This window comes from Stomoxys calcitrans, chromosome 2 (assembly GCF_963082655.1).
Source record: "Stomoxys calcitrans chromosome 2, idStoCalc2.1, whole genome shotgun sequence".
In the NCBI taxonomy this organism is placed as follows: Eukaryota; Metazoa; Arthropoda; class Insecta; order Diptera; family Muscidae; genus Stomoxys; species Stomoxys calcitrans.
In genome coordinates, this window is record NC_081553.1 from 101,721,608 (window position 1) to 101,739,132 (window position 17,525).

Sequence of the window (17,525 nt, forward strand, 5' to 3'; positions counted from 1 at the left end):
GCTAGCTCGACCCACTTCTAAACGCATTGAAGAACTTGCATAGAAAGAGAGAGAGAGAGAGAGAGAGAGTGATTTCGAGTTGTGTGTGTTTAACCACATTCACTGTGGTTTTAAGATCCGGCGGCAAATGTTGTCTCAGACGGTTTTGTTTTCAAGCAGTATTTGAATACAAATGAAATTTGAAACACCATATGGATTTTAGTGTGCATATTGGGAAACTAATATGAATAAAATAACGCTGAACATAGTATACATAGAAGCGTCGTTTGATAAACAAAAGCACGCGTCCACTATTTAACAGCCAAAGGTCTATCTTTTGTTGTCATTTGTTGAAACGCAACAAGAAAATAAAGCGTTTTGAAAAAGTGAATAATTAATTATAACGCTCGTGCTGTGGCAGCCTGTGTACACTTGATATAAACGAAATTACAAATTAATAATAAAACAAAAATAAAAAAGCGACACCGTCATAACAATACCAAAACAATAAAGAAAAGAAAAGAGTGATTTAAATAAAAAATTTGTTGTTTTGAGAACAAAAAGCTTCTAACGTTTTAACATTTGATCAGGTTTAGTGGGTCTTTCGGTAGATTCCATACCAGTTTTGTTTTGTTTTTGTGGATCTCACAATGTTTCTGCGAAATTCTATAAAAGTCAAGCCTTGCAGCGAGAACAACAATGAGACCGGCGATAAAGTCCAACAGAAAATTCAAATGATATACCAATGGCTGGCCGATAATCCCCATGTCAACGCCTGCACCGACTTTGACAATTTGAGCCGTTTCCTGCACAGCTGCAAATATGATGTGGATCGTACAAAGAAAAAAATCAAAAGGTAATTATAAATAAAAATATTTTCTTTTATCGTTTCTAAAATTTTAAATATAAAAAGAAACTGGCAAAAATTTGCGATAAATTTCCGTTTCAAGAGCATTGTGTTACGAAACTTGACTTTGTTTGAGTGATGATAAAATATGAAGAAAAACGACGATATGGGTCAAGTCTGACTTTGTTAAATACAACTTGTATCAGTAGTGTAACAATTCCAAAGAGGATTAAAATAAAAGAGAAATTTTTGTGCTCTCAAAATTGTACAGCAAATGTCAAGCTTATAAATACAATAGATTTCGGTAATTATTTTATTTTTCTTGAAAGCAAGCAGCTCTTCCGAAAAAATTAGTATAAGTATCGAAAATATCGAATGTTGCGATTATGGATAGCTTGCCAGCTCTAGACCTATATCTGGTTGGAGGCCACAGAGGTTAGCCTGTTCGGCTATGACACCGAACCCCAAGGTTCATATCCCGACGTGAACATCAGTAAAAATATTTCAGGGGTGGTTATATCCTTGCAAATGCTGGCGACATTTGTGAGGTACCCAGTCATGTTAAAACTTCTCTAACATGTGGTGTCGCTAAGCGGCGTGCCGTTCGGCCTCGGCATAAAAATGGAGGTTCTACATTATTGAGCTAAAACTATGTGCAAAATTTTAGCCAAAACTAATAACAAATGGGCCTTCTGGGCCCTCAAGATGCCAAATCGGCAGATCGGTTCACATGGGAGCTATATAAGGTAGAGATAGGCAATGGGTTAATACCCAAAAGGTATTTAGCTGGTAAATTACCCAAAAGGTATTTACCCGGTAAATTCAGTAAAAAACCGGGTATTTACCCATTTATACCCAAAAGCTGGGTATTTATAATTTTGCAGATATCTCGGGTATAAAAACATTTTGTAAACAATTTGTGATGATTTCGTATTCTTTGTATATAAACCTGATCTTCAGATCTCATAAAAACAGATTTTGGTTATATATAGGCGCTATATAGACCGATCTCCAGACTTAAAGTCTTGATTAAAGTCATTAAAGTCATTTTTCATCCGATTTCGATGAAATTTGGCACAGTTCTGGTAGACTACTTCCCATTTCTGTGAAGTGCTGTTCAGATCGGACTATATTTGGACATAGCTGCCTATAGACCGATCGACCGATATAGGCTATTGAGGCCATAAAAGATCCATTTATTACCCGAATTCGATGAAATTTGACACAGTGTATTCTGGTAGACCCCTACCCATTCCTGTCAAATGTGGTACAGATCGGACCATATTTGGATATAACTGCCATATGCACCGATCTCTCGATATAGTGTAATGAGCCTATAAAAGTACCAATTTTCATCCGATTTTGATGAAATTTGAAACAGAAACAGGAAAGGGGTATATCGGAACAAACTGTGTCAAATTTCATCGAATTCGGGTAATAATCGGATGAAAAATGACCAATTTATTGCCTCAAGACTTTAAGTCTGGAGATCGGTCAATATAGCGGCTATATACAACTAAAATCCGATTTTATGAAATTAGAAGATCAGGTTTATATATAAAGAATACGAAATCATGAAAAATTTTTTGCAAAACGTTTTTATACCCGAGATATCAGCCAAATCGGATAAGATTTGGCTGATTTCTTCAAGTAGTCAAACTCAAAATCGGTTTATATGCCAGCTATATCAGGTTATGGACCGATTCAAGCCATACTTAGCACAGTTGTTGGAAGTCATAGCAAAACACGTCGGGCAAAATTTCAGCCAAACCGGATAGAAATTGCGCCCTCTAGAAGCTCAAGAAATCAAGACCCCAGATCGGTTTATATGACAGCTATATCAAGTTATAGACCGATTTGAACCATACTCAACACAGTTGTTGGAAATCATAATAAAACACGTCATGCTAAATTTCAGGCAAATCGGATAAGAATTGCGATTACCCCCATCCTATGGTGGAGGGTATAAAAAGGTATTTATTGTATTTATTATTTATCCAATAAATACCCAAGCGTTGGGTATCAGGTTATAGGCCGATGTGAACCATACATTGCACGATTGTTGGAAGCCTTAAAAGAACACTTTGCAAAAAATGTCAGCCAAATCGTATAACAATTGCGAAAGGTAATTGGGAGTTGACTGCGAATCTGTTATAAATATTTGTTACCAAGAGTCTGGAGACCACCCCGCCACCTAAAAACTTCCCAACATAAAATTAATGTAAAACTTTGGGGTAAAATAATCTGGGGGGACGCCCCACCCCAAAACCAACCCAAACGCACATATTTACCAATTGGGAGAATATGGCCATTAAATGAAAGGTATATAAAAGCAGACTACAAATCTTATATAAAAATTTGGTCCAAGGTGTCTGGAAGGCCTACACATATCCCACAAATCCCCAAAATGCACATGTTAGTCCAATAACACAAAATGGGTTCCTCATGTAAGGTATTTGTGAGTTGACTGCGAATCTGTTATAAATATTTGTGACAAAGAGTCGGGAGACAACCCCGCCACCTAAAAAACTCCCCAACTGAGCACCTATTCCGATCGGGACAATGTGGATCTTAGAGGAAAGGTCTTTTTCAGTAATGTACGAAACTGATATTAATATTAGGAACCAAGAGGGCACCATAGCGCAGAGGTTAACATGTCTGCCTATGACGCTAAACGCCTGAGTTCGAATCCTGGCGAGAATATCAGATAACAATTTTTATCGGCAGTTATCTCCTACTAATGCTGGCAATTTGTGCGACACACCGTTCGGACTCGGCTACAAAAAGGAGGCCCCTTGTAATTGAGCTTAAACTTGAAACGGACAGCACTCTTTGATATATGAGAAGTTTTCCCCAGTTCCTTTACCAAGTATCTGAGTCATGTGCTGCCTTTTAACAGGGCATGTGGGTAACGACAATAACTCAAATAAAAAGTTATTAACAGCAGATTAATATGTAAGGGATTATTGCTAGCTGAGACGAATTAGGAGAGATTTTTGAGTGATTTGTTTAGAGTATTTGTTATGAACTTTCGAAATCGCGGAATACAACATTTTCAAAGTTTTACAGATCCTTCAAATGTCAATCCAAATTGGAGGGTAAAAATTGTACTGTACTACCAAAGATCTTTCATTGCAGTCCTATTTTGTTTCGAACGGCCTGCATGTCCGTTGGATGTTTTTATTTTTCTTACATTTGTCCCGGTCGCCCTATGTTGTTATTTGGGTTGGGCTTTTCTAAATTTATATATCAAATTCGAACTCTTCTCCCATAGAATTCTCATTTGAGTACAGTATAGTCCTCGTTTGGGTGCAGTCTCCCAGACACTTGGTTCCAGATAATGTTCAGAACATTATTTCTAAAGGATTTTTTCAAATTTGAAATCTATGATGATGATTTTTATTTGTTTTGTGTATTCCAATAGAATGCGCCACATTTGTCAATCAATTACTACACAATTTTCGTGCGAAAAAACTGAAGTTTTTGTTTGTTTGCTGTATAAATAACCTTGTATATTTAAGTGAGTTTTTTAAAAATTTGTTTTTAAATCCGTTTATCACTCATTAAAACGCTTATATAGTATCTCCCAATATTGTTCATACCACACAATCTTCTTTTCCGATTAGCTATCTTTGAAGGAAACTAATTTTTGTTATACCAATTCAAATGCTTAGGTAAGTGTGAACATGGATTTGTCACTATCAGTAGCTGATAAAAGAACCCCATCTAACCATTCGACACTTACGTGCGTTTCACTAATCGAATTATCAAAAATAAAGTTAACAATCGAATTAAGTTCAACGTTTTCTTGTCGATTGGATTTTATTAGTTCGGATTATTTTGGAAAAGTTAAAAATAGAGTTTCCGAAATAACTATTTGTTTAAGTTTTCTTTTCGAATTATCAAAATATAAACATGAAAAAGCGGCTAAGTTCGGCCGGACCAAAAGTTATATACCCTACAACATGTATAGCTATGTCAAGTTCTTTGGCCAGTATCTCATTACAGGCAAACAAAGGATGATGGATAAAAATTGGCATAATTTTGAAGCTATATTAGCTTATGAACCGATTCGGACCATACTTGATCATCTCTTTATAGGCAAACAATGGCTAATGGAAAAAATTGGCATGCTATAGGAGCTATATTAGCTTATGAACCGATTCGGATCATTCATACTTGATTTGGATGTTAAAGGTCAAAGGAGAATCGTTGTACAAAGTTTCAGCCAAATCGGGTAAGAGTTGCGCCCTCTCGAGGCTCAAGAAGAATAATCGGAAACCGGTTTATCTATATCAGTTTATATACCGATTTAGACCATACTTGGTATATTTGCTTAACGTAAAACAAAACACTTCATCATATAGTCCTTATTGTCAAATACTTGGCCTAAGGTTATCATAAGAGCTGAAACAAAATTTTGCTTTATTTGGCACACCCTACAACTTACTTGGGGGCTTCGGCAGCGCAGAGGTCCACCTATGACGCTGGTCGCCAGGATTCGAATCCTGGCAAGAACATCAGCAATAACATCGTAGAAGTCATTGTGTAATATTTCAGTCCATTCGGAAAAGAATTGCGCCTTGTAGGGGCTCAAGAAGAAAAATCGGGAGATCGATTCATGTGGGACCTGTATGAAGCTATAGATCCATTCAGACCATATTGGACACGTATATTGAAGGTCATGGGAGAAGTCGTTATACAAAATTTCTGCCAAATTGGATGAGAATTGCGCCCTCTAGAGGCTCAAGAAGTCAAGATTCAAGGTCGGTTAATATAGCAGCTATACCAGGTTATGAAACGATTTTAACCATACTAAGCACAGTTGTTAGAAGTTATAACAAAACACCTCATGCAAAATTTCAGCCAAATCGGATGAGAATTGCGCCCTCTAGAGGCTCACGAACTCAAGATCCAAGATCGGTTTATATGGCAGCTATACCAGGTTAAAACCCCATTTGAACCATACTTAGCACAGTTGTTGAAAGTCATAACAAAACACCTCATGCAAAATTTCAGCCAAATCGGATGAGAATTGCGCCCTCTAGAGGCTCACGAACTCAAGATCCAAGATCGGTTTATATGGCAGCTATACCAGGTTAAAAACCCATTTGAACCATACTTAGCACAGTTATTGAAAGTGACCAAAAAACCATGTGCAAAATTTTAGTCAAATCGAACGAGAATTGGGCCCTCTAGAGGCTCAAGAAGATCCAAGATCGGTTTATATGGCAGCTATATCAAAAAATGGACCGATTTGGCCACCTTACGGTACCCCAAGAACACGAAATTGGTATAACATTTTTGGGTCAAATCACCTGGGGGGACGCCCCTTCCCAAAACCCACCCGTAAGGACATGTTTACCGATTGTGACAATATGGGTATGAAATGAATGGTATTTAAAAGTAGAGTACGAACTTGGTACACAAATTTCGCTCAAAGTGTTCGCGGGGGTCCCCCCATCCCCTCAAAAATCCCCAAATAGGACTCTTTCACCGCTCTGGGCAATATGGGTAGCAAATGAAAGGTATTTAAAATTAGAGTGCTAATCTGACATAAAAATTTATTCCTTGGTGTCCGAGATTTAGTCCAAGGTGTCTACGAGGCCTCCCCAACCCCAAAACACCTTAAACGGGCATGAATGTCCAACGTCACAATATGCGTATCAAATGAAAGGTCTGTGGGAGTTGACTACGAATCTGGTACACATATTTGGGATTGAGTCTGAGACCACCCCACCCACTAAATATATATTATATATTATGAAAGTATGTGCCAGAGAGCAATCCTCCCCTATCCTACCCAAAAAAGAGGTATTAAAAAGAGTATATGAAAGCCGATCAGGATAGAATAGGACAGCAATAAAAGGTGTTTGGAAGTAGAGTATATTTTTTACCCTCAAAATGGGGTAGACACAGAAGGACCTACGGATCTTTAAAAATGTGGTTTCCCAAGTGGTAGATAACCAAAACAAAACAAAATTAATTAGTGTAGATCTGAACGAGACCCGATGCCCTGAATATCCTGATAGCCACCTTCAATGTGCTTGACATTATAGGGCCAAACAAAATCGTGCTCTAGCACGATGCTGATAATTTTTCAGGGTCCGCTCCCTAAACTCCCTTCAAAGCGGCCATGTTTGCCTAATATGGCAATAAATAATAGGTATATGATAGTAGAAAACAAATTTTATATCCAATTATGAAGCCAAGTATTTGGGGGTCGTCTTACCCCATATACTTCCCGTATACCGATGGCTATTGGGGCTCAAATAAAGAGAATTTGAGAGTAGAGAATGATGCGGATATTTTTTAAGGACTAAGTGCGTGAGTGGCCGCCCTATCCTAGATATCCCTTAAAATGGATATATTTGTGGACTATGACAATAAGGGGATCAAATCTGATATCTGTTCTATGGCCTAGTGTTTCAGGGACATCTCACCTCATAAACTTCTCCCATACCATACGCATATACCGACTATAGCGATATGTAGCTTAAAGGTGGTTTTTGAATCCGATATCTACTTTCGGGACAAAGGGTTTGGCAACTCTAATCCATCACCAAAACCAAGAGAATTAAGTAGATCTAACATCCAAACTTTAATGGGCGCAATCTTCCTTTACCCTATTTTTAAAAACGTCTGATCTCGGAGGTGAATGAGGCGATTTGAGCGAAATTTGGTTTGTTTATAATAACTCAAAAACTTAAATTTGGTAGCCTTATTTAGGGTGGGATATCTAGGGGGCCGCGTCACCTTCAAATCTCGCCAAATGGAAATATAAAACAATAAAGACTTGATCATGAATCTGACATATGGGCGTCCACCTCACCCCAAAAAATACCCTCATACCGGATATATTTACCGACCACAGCAATATTAGGCTCAAATGAAAGGTATTTGGGAGAAGAGCACGAAAATGATATCCACAGTGGAGCGAAAGATCTGAAAGGCTGTTCCAGCACACCAAAACGGAACTTATTTCCTGCCCGCATCAGTATAGGGCTCAGATAAAACAAGTAAAAGCGTGCTAAGTTCGGCCGGGCCGAATCTTATATACCCTCCACCATGGAGCGCATTTGTCGATTTCTTTTCCCGACATCTATTCTGAGGCAAAAAATGATATAAGAAAAGATTTGCTCTGCTATTAGAGCGATATCAAGATATGATCCGGTTTAGACCACAATTAAATTATATGTTGGAGACCTGTGTATAATGTCAGCCAATTCGAATAAGAATTGCGCCCTTTGGGGGCTCAAGAAGTAAAATAGAGAGATCGATTTATATGGGAGCTGTATCGGGCTATAGACCGATTCAGGCCATAATAAACACGTATGTTGATGGTCATGAGAGGATCCGTCGTACAAAATTTCAGGCAAATCGGATAATAATTGCGACCTCTAGAGTCTCAAGAAGTCAAGATCGCAAATCGGTTTATATGGCAGATATATTAGGTTATGAACCGAATTGAATCATACTTAGCACAGTTGTTGGATATCATAACAAAGCACGTCGTGCAAAATTTCATTCCAATCGGGTAAGAATTTCGCTCTCTAGAGTCTCAAGAAGTCAAGACCCAAGATCGATTTATATGGCAGCTATACCAGGTTATGAACCGATTTGAACCATACTTAGCACAGTTGTTAGAAGTGATACTAAAACACTATGTGCAAAATTTCAGTAAAATCGGATCAGAATTGCGCCCTCTAGAGGCTCAAGAAGTCAAGACCCAAGATCGGTTTATATGGCAGCTATACCAGGTTATGGACCGATTTGAACCATACTTAGCACAGTTGTTAGAAGTGATACTAAAACACTATATGCAAAATTTCAGTCAAATCGGATGAGAATTGCGCCCTCTAGAGGCTCAAGAAGTCAAGACCCCAGATCGGTTTATATGGCAGCTATATCAAAACATGGACCGATATGGCTCATTTACAATACCAACCGACCTACACCAGCTTTACTCCTTCGGAAGTTAGCGTGCTTTCGACAGACAGACAGACGGACGGACGGACATGGCTAGATCGACATAAAATGTCGCGACGATCACGAATATATTAGGTTGCCCAAAAAGTAATTGCGGATTTTTCATATAGTCGGCGTTGACAAATTTTTTCACAGCTTGTGACTCTGTAATTGGATTCTTTCTTCTGTTAGTTATCAGCTGCTACTTTAAGCTTGCTTTAGAAAAAAACTGTAAAAAAGTATATTTGATTAAAGTTCATTCTAAGTTTTATTAAAAATGCATTTACTTTCTTTTAAAAAATCCGCAATTACTTTTTGGGCAACCCAATATATACTTTATGGGTTCTCAGACGAATATTTCGAGTAGTTACAAACAGAATGACGAAATTAGTATACCCCCCATCCTGTGGTGGAGGGTATAAAAAAAGAGATTGAAAGAAGGAGCAGCAAAACGGGCCCTGTCCAGCTAGTATATATATATATATATATATAGTTATATATTATGACAAAAGGGACATTTTCTTTAGGTCTATATCAAAAAATTTATGCGATCTAACCCAGAGGTTCAAGTTTTAAAACGTGTTTTGGTGAAAAAACTTTCATAGCATAATCAATGTGCAATAGTAGGGTTTTGCAAGAATTTAATTGCGATTTCATAAAAAGCCAAACAAAAGAGTTTAATCAAAAAAAAAACAACAACAATAGCATATCTCCCATTTCATTTAATAACAAAAAAAAATCGACAGACTAAGCAGACAAAGTATATATGGGACGCAAGTCACTCAAGAAAATGCCCATTAAGACATTTTGATTTATGTCTTACTAAAGTATTTAACTATATTTAACAACACATACCTTATCATAATCATTTATGATCATAATAACAAAGGGCAATTAAGGTGGAAACGATTGAAACAGTAGTCATCATATTCGCAAAATTGAGTTGAAATAAATAAGGCGTAAAATTGTCATGACTCAAGAATCATAATCTCTCTGATTTGTTTTTGTCTTTATTTAAATTTCTTCAAATATTACAAAGTGTATTTGCAAAATATGGAATTTTGAAAAATATCTAATCTTCTGTTTGCTAACAATCAGTTGCAAAAGGTGACTAGGGTCACTTTTACAAAAAAATGTTGTACTTATCACAAATGGCTGTACCTATTTTTTATAATCTGGTGCTATTTTGTCAGGTTGTGAATGACCGATTATGGTATCAACGAAATCGGTACACACATACATAGATTTCAACAATTAATTGAGTTTTTCAATTAGCTCTTATTTGTATAGCCTCCACCATAGGATCAGAAGCGTGCGGAGAAGGCACTCCGGGATGTGCCTCTCCCATGACGAAAAAAGCACGAACACATTCTCTGTGGCAGCAGCCCCTGACCGATTAAGTGGCCGGATTGATCCGGTACACAGAATCGGCTGCCATGGGATTGCCAGGGAATTTTCGAGCAGATGAGACTCGAAACTACCTCACACATTCTGAAATCTGTGTGTATGTCTCTTATACATAGTAAATTGTCGAAAGGGCAACATATCGCTTGATCGCTTTGATGTCGTTGGCCAGAACAGGCGTGCCACTCTTTGCGTCCGTCATAAAAGGTCACTGTCTGATTGGAAAAGATGGTGATAGACTTAAGGTTTACAGTTACTGTTAATGCAAGGAACCGTGATAACGTCGAGGAAGTGGAGATAATGGCATACCTGCTGTGTGTCTGTCGTGCACCGGCAAGAACCCTTTGTTTAAGTCTTTTATTGTACCGATAGATTCAATGTCCGTTACGAATAGTTTTGAGGGTGAGACGGAACCACTTACAAATGGCTAGAAATTTTCTTCATAAAATTCCTGCTGTACTCCCTGTACTTTTCATTTAAGCCCCATAATGTACCTTTTGGTCTACAAAAAGCAGTTTTGGGGGTAGGGGTGCACTTTGACATTTGGCCTCAAATTACAACCCAAAGCTTTTTAACATTTTTGTGTTTTTGGGTTACCATAAGGTTGAACCCAAAATTTCGCTTAAATCGCTGCGCCCATATCGGAGATGTAGTGTTTTTGGATATGGGCTACATCGACAACACTACACTCAACGAAATTTGTTATTGAAAACAGCAAAAATATTTGCTATAACAACAATTTGTATTTGCTGAAAAAGGAAAACCAGACATTAATGCTGTTTCAGCAAACATTATGCTGCTGTTTTAGAAAACATTGCGTACTGCGATCTCAACTAACAAAATTTGATCTATTAAATATAAAAATTTGCTAAAATATTAAAAAAAAAAAAATATGCTGTAAGGAAAAAATGTGTTTTTATACACACCACCATAGGATGGGGGTGTACTGATCTAGTCATTCCGTTTGTAGCACCTCGAAATATTTATCTGGGACCCCATAAAGTATATATATTCTTGATCGTCTCGGCATCCTGAGTCGATCTAGCCATGTTCGTCCGTCCGTCCGTCTGTCGAAATCACGACAGCGGTCAAACGCGTAAAGCTAGCCGCTTGAAATTTTGCACAGACACTTTTGATGTAGGTCGTTGGTGATTGCAAATTGCCATATCAGTTCAGATTTGAATATAACTCCCATATAAACCGATCTCCCGATTTGATTTCTTGAGCCCCTGGAGGACGCAATTTATGTCCGAAATTTTGCACATAGTGTTATGTACTAATTTCCAACAACTGTGCCGAGTACGGTTTAAATCGGATTTGACTTTTTTGACCCCTGGAAGCCGCAGTTTTTGTGCCAAGTACTGTTCAAATCGGCCAAGAACCTGATATAGCTTCCATATAAACCGATCTCCCGATTTGACTTCATGAGCCCCAATTGATTCCGTATCCATCGATTCCCAGAAGAGGTTTTCATATGAACACACCAACACAGCATAATTTTCCACACAATGGACTATCATGTTTTTGATTTAAAAGGTCCTTAGAATTTGTAAAATTTAGATTTTTACCACTTTCGAGTATTTGAAAAGGTTTTACGCACTCAAATTGTATTAAAACATTTTTTTAATTTGTTTAACAAATATTTTATAATGGCGACAATATTTTAAGTACAAAGCTCAACAACACTTCTGGCGCGATGACAAGAATAGAAATGTGATGCCGTCAATACTTAATAGTCTCCTTTGTCTGGTAATGAATTGATACCAAATGGTATTAAAAATCTCTGCCAATGGCGCGAACAAAATAATACCAGGTGGTATTGGCAAAGCACCGTCATTTTCTATCAGTCTAGGCGTCCTGTTCTGAAATTGCAGCAGTAATAGCAGAAAAATTTACTACTAACAGTCAGCAGACAGGGTTTGCTATTTTCAGCAGACTTTTTTCTATGAGTGTATGGTTAGACGGTATACACTCAATACCCTCGCCAGTCATTAATCAGCAGACAGGGTTTGCTATTTTCAGCAGACTTTTTTCTATGAGTGTATGGTTAGACGGTATACACTTAATACCCTCGCCAGTCATTAATCAATTTAAATAAGGAGGCCCATCCAGCAGTTGACCGAATTTTTCATGGATTATTCAATATATCGCCATAATCAGTAGCTTTTCTCAATACTTGTTATTATTTTAGTTTTTATACCCACAACCGAAGGATGGGGGTATATTAATTTTGCCATTCCGTTTGCAACACATCGAAATATCCATTTCTGAACCTATAAGGTATATTTATTCTTGATCTGCGTAAAAATCGAAGACGATCAAGCCATGTCGGTCCGTATGTCTGTTGGAATTACGCTACAGTCTTTAAAAATAGAGATATTGAGCTGAAACTTTGCAAAGATTCTTCTTTTTTCCATAGTCAGGTTGAGTTCGAAGATGGGCTATATCGGACAATATCTTGATCCGCCGGTTTAGGGTCTTTGGTTTTTTTGCCGATTTTGCCAAAATTTGGGACAGTGAGTTACGTTAGGCCAGTCTATATCCTTCTTCAATTTGACCTAGATCGGTTCAGATTTGGATATAGCTGCCATATAGACCAATCTCTCAATTTAATATTTTAAGCCCATAAAAGACGCATTTATTATCCGATCTCGCCGAAATATGGGACAGTGAGTTGTGTTAGGCCAGTCTACATCCTTCTTCAATTTGGCCTAGATCGGTTCAGATTTGGCTATAGCTGCCATATAGACCGATCTCTCAATTTAATGTTTTGGGCCCATAAAAGGCGCATTTATTATCCGATTTCGCCGAAATTTGGGACAGTAAGTTAAGTTAAGCGCCTCGACATTTTTCTGGAATATGGTACAGATCTGTCCAGATTTGGTTATAGCCGCCATATAGACCGATCTTTCGATTTACGGTCTTGGGCCCATAAAAGGCGCATTTATTGTCCGAAATTTGGGACAGTGATTTAATTTAAGCCCCTCGACATATTTCAGCAATTTGGCCTAGATCAATCAAGATTTGGATATAGCTGCCATATAGACCGATCTCTCGATATAAGGTTTTTGGCCCATAAAATGGGCATTTATTGTCCGATTTTGCCAAAATTTGAAAGATTGAGTTATGTTAGGCCAGTCTATATCCTTTTTCAATTTGGCCTAGATCGGTTCAGATTTGGATATAGCTGTCCGATCTCTTAATTTAATTTTTTGGGACCATAAAAAGCGCATTTATTACCCGATCTCGCCGAAATTTGGGCCAGTGAGTTGTGTTAGGCTCTTCGACAACTTTCTGCAATTTGGCGTAGATCGATCAAGATTTGCATATAGCTGCCATATAGACCGATCTGCGGATTTAAGGTTTTGGGCCAATAAAAGGCGCATTTATTGTTCGATTTCGCCGAAATGTGGGACAATGAGTTTTGTTAGGCCCTTCGACATCCCTCTTCAATTTGGCCCAGATCGGTTCAGATTTGGATATAGCTGCCATATAGACAGATCTTTCGATTTAAAGTCTTGGCCTCATAAAGGCATATTTATAATCCGTTTTCACTAAAATTTGACACAGTGACTTATGTTAGGCTTTTCAACATACGTGTCGTATATGGTTCAGATCGGTTTTTTTTAGATATAGTCACTAAATTGACCAATATTTTGTTATACACAATTGAACAATGAGATGTACTTATTAGTATTTGGTCCAAATCGGACCCTATTTCGTTAAAGTTGATATGGGGGCCTAAATTATGCATTTTTCACCGGGTCATGACAAAAGGTGGTTTACATATATACCCGAGGTGGTTCTAAAGTTCTGCCCAGCCAAACTTAACGCCTTTTTATTTGTTTTATATAAAATTAATATTTTAATTCTTATTAATTAATAAAATGTATCTAAATTTTAATCTAATTGCCATCTTTCATTTCATTTTACAGTTTCTACCAAATGCGAGCTGAGCGTACGGAATGGTTTTCAAATCGGGATCCTACACTACCAGAAATACAAGAACTACTCGAATTGGGAGTTTTACTACCCGTACCGGGCGTTGATGAGAAACAACAAAAAGTTGTCATTATTCGCACAGCCGTTCACGATCCAAAAGTGCACACGCAAAATAATGTCTTCAAAGTTATGAAAATGATACTCGATCTGCTGATTAAATTCGAACCCGACAATTGTTTACGTGGCATTGTGGCCATATTCGATATGAACGGAGTCCAGTTGGGTCATGCCATGCAACTAAATCCGAAATTGATCAAACGTTCTGTGGAAAGTTGGCAGGCCTATCCATTTCAACCAAAATTACTGGAATTCATCAATACTCCCATGCATGTGAACCTGGTGTTGAATACATTCCGAGTATTTATGACGCCCAAAATGCGATCACGGGTGGTTGTCCAAAAACGCAACTGTTCGGTAAAATGCGAAAATCTGCCCTCGGATCTGGGAGGCAAGGGTCCTTCGTATAAGGAGCTGGCAATACAATGGAAACGTTTGGTGGAAGAAAATGCCGCCTACTATGTGGAAGATGATAAATATAAGAGCACCATTGCAAATAATTCAAAATAGTATAGGAAGGCAAAAACAGGAAAGAGATTTTTAATAATTAAGTACCTGTATCCATGGGCGGATATGCATGTATCGAAAGTTAAAAGTTGAAAAAATAATAATGGATCATTTGAACTTGGATCAGTATTATATACTTATCACTGTGAAGTTTAGAGGAGATTTGACAGACGCAATCAACAGCAAATACAAAAAAAAAATATTTTTTAACGAATTTTCAACAAAGAATTTAAATCAACGGAATTTGAAACAAATATTTGAATAAGTAAACAGTTGGTATACACTGACAAAAAACTTTTGCAAATGTAAATGTAACCCTTGTTTGCTTATAAATCAAATATTTTCTGCTGATTCTTACCTTAATAGATAAGTTAAATGTTAATGAAATGAAATCAAAATGCATTTACATGCATTAATGGTCTCTTCTAATACAGGAATAGTTTCGTTTACATCAATTGTTTAGTTTAATGCTCATAAACGTGTAACTTGTAACAAGCTTATCGAATTACATTCATATTACATATAAGGTATACATACATATCACTGTATAACTTTACCTTGTTTATGTAAATAAAGGCGACCTAGTTATGTTTAATGTAAATAAAGACAATTTAAAATTAATAAAAAAAGAAGTGTGTGTTATTAAATGCCGGGTTATGCAAATGATTACTGAACGTGTGTCGACCGTAACCGGAATGTAAAATTACAATATGGCGCCGTCGTATGCGCTAATCCATGTAAGCACTATGTCGTGAAACTGGAGTCTATTTCAAACACTCCGCCACGCAATTCGTACAGTGATACTATAGAACTCACGGCCTTGATGCCGCTATATATACTGATTATGGCACCAAATGGATTTTCTCCGAAGAAAATCAATTATTCAAAAAGTAAATTTTAAGCATTTTTAAAAAAATATTTCAATGTGCTCAAATCTACGGCCAAAGTTCATAGAACTAATAAATTTCTACGAGAATCGAGGCTGTTGCTGAGCTCCGTATCAATTGCCTTCAATAATGAATAATGAGATTCCAACCTCGAAATATTGATCTAGCACAAAGCATATATATTCTTGATCGTCACGGCATTCGGAGTCGATATAGCCATGTCCGTCCGTCCGTCTGTCGACATCACGACAACGGTGGAACGTGTAAAGCTAGCCGCTTGAAATTTTGCACAGATACTTAATATTGATGTACATCGTTGGGGATTGCAAATGGGCCGTATCGGTTCAGATTTGGATATGGCTGCCATATAAACCGATCTCTCAATTTGACTTCTTAAACCCCTGGAAGCCACAATTTTGATCCGATTTTGCCTGAAATTTTGCACATAGTTTTCTGTTATGACTTCTAACAACTGTGCCAAGTACGGTCCAAATCGGTCAAGAAACTGATATATTGTAGCTCCCATATAAACCGATTTCCCGATTTGACTTCTTGAGCCCCTGAAAGCCTCAATTTTCATCCGATTTGGCTGAAACTTTGCACATAGTGACTTCCAACAACGGTTCCAAGTTCGATCTAAATCGGTCTATAACTTGGTAGAGCTCCTGGTATAAACCGATCTTCCGATTTGACTCTTGAGCACCTTGAAGCTGCAAATTTTGTGCGATTCGGCTGAAATTTTGCACATAGTGTTTTGTTATTACTTCCAAAAACTGTGTTTAGTACGGTCCAAATCGGTCAAGAACCGGATATAGCTCCCATATAAACTGATCTCTCAATTTGACTTCTTAAGCCCCTGGAAGCCGCAATTTGTTCAATTATGACATCCAACAACTTTGCCAAGTACGGTCTAAATCGGTCAAGAACCTGATATAGCTCCCATATAAACCGATATCCCGATTTGACTTCTTGAGCCCCTTGAAGTTGCAGCTTTTGTCCGATTTGACTGAAATTTTACTCATAGTTTTCTGTTATGACTTCCAACCACTGTTGCAAGTACGATCTAAATCGGTCAAGAAACTGATATAGCTCCCATATAAACCGATCTCCCGATATGACATCTTGAGCCTCTGGTCTCCTCAGCCTCAGTTTTCATTCGATTTGGCTGAAATTTTGCATTCGGTGTTCTGTTATGTCTTCCAACAACTGTGCTAAGTACGGTTTAAATTGGTCTTTAACCTAACATAGCACCATATAAACCGATCGCCCGATTTGACTTCTTGAGGCTGAAATTTTGCACATAGTGTTCTATTATGACTTCCAACAATTGTGCCAGATCGGTCAAGAACCTGATTTAGCTCCCATGTAAACCTTTCTCTCGATCATTCTTGTTCGGTTCCTAGAGCTTTAATTTTTTCCTGGTTTTGACAGAAGTTTGTTATATAGAATAAAATTCTGTCCTTCAACTAAATTTATTTTACAATTTTTGTTTGTTTCTCTTTCGAGACGAGCTCAATGATCGGAGATGCAAATGGAAAGGAAAGTCAAAGGCAGCAACGCACGCCAACCACTATGAGACGCGTTTCGTCTTTGGTTAGAAGACTTTTCAACCATATTAGGTGTGATGGCTTCAAGGGCAGTGCGTTGGTATGTTGCATTTGAATCGTATTAGGAGTGAAAACGCATCTATGATACATTTATCGCATTAACCACGCTCGACAACCCTGTCTATTAGCTATACTTTTTCCCTATGCATGTATTTGTGTGTAATGACAGACATTCTGTCTGTGGCAAATTACGCCTTTTCCGTACTACACATGATGCTGTGCATCTGTTGCAAGTTGTATTGATGGCTTCGAAAGAGAAACAAACAA

General features: G+C 37.7%; 1 protein-coding gene across 1 annotated transcript; it reads left to right on the forward strand.

Moving 5' to 3' along the window:
• Window positions 1-571: 571 nt before the first annotated feature.
• Window positions 572-15,386, forward strand: LOC106082983 (retinol-binding protein pinta). The gene is made up of 2 exons (XM_013245760.2): window positions 572-835; window positions 14,134-15,386. Exons 1-2 carry the CDS (start codon window positions 630-632, stop codon window positions 14,765-14,767), a joined length of 840 nt encoding a protein of 279 aa, XP_013101214.1. The 5' UTR covers window positions 572-629; the 3' UTR covers window positions 14,768-15,386.
• Window positions 15,387-17,525: the final 2,139 nt, after the last annotated feature.

What these genes read in the sequence shown, in the direction of transcription:
- LOC106082983 (XM_013245760.2), top strand. Translation starts at nt 630, where the DNA reads ATGTTTCTGCGAAATTCTATAAAAGTCAAGCCTTGCAGCGAGAACAAC. An exon ending in ACAAAGAAAAAAATCAAAAG is followed by an intron (nt 836 to 14,133) that starts GTAATTATAAAT and finishes TTCATTTTACAG; the next exon opens with TTTCTACCAAATGCGAGCTG.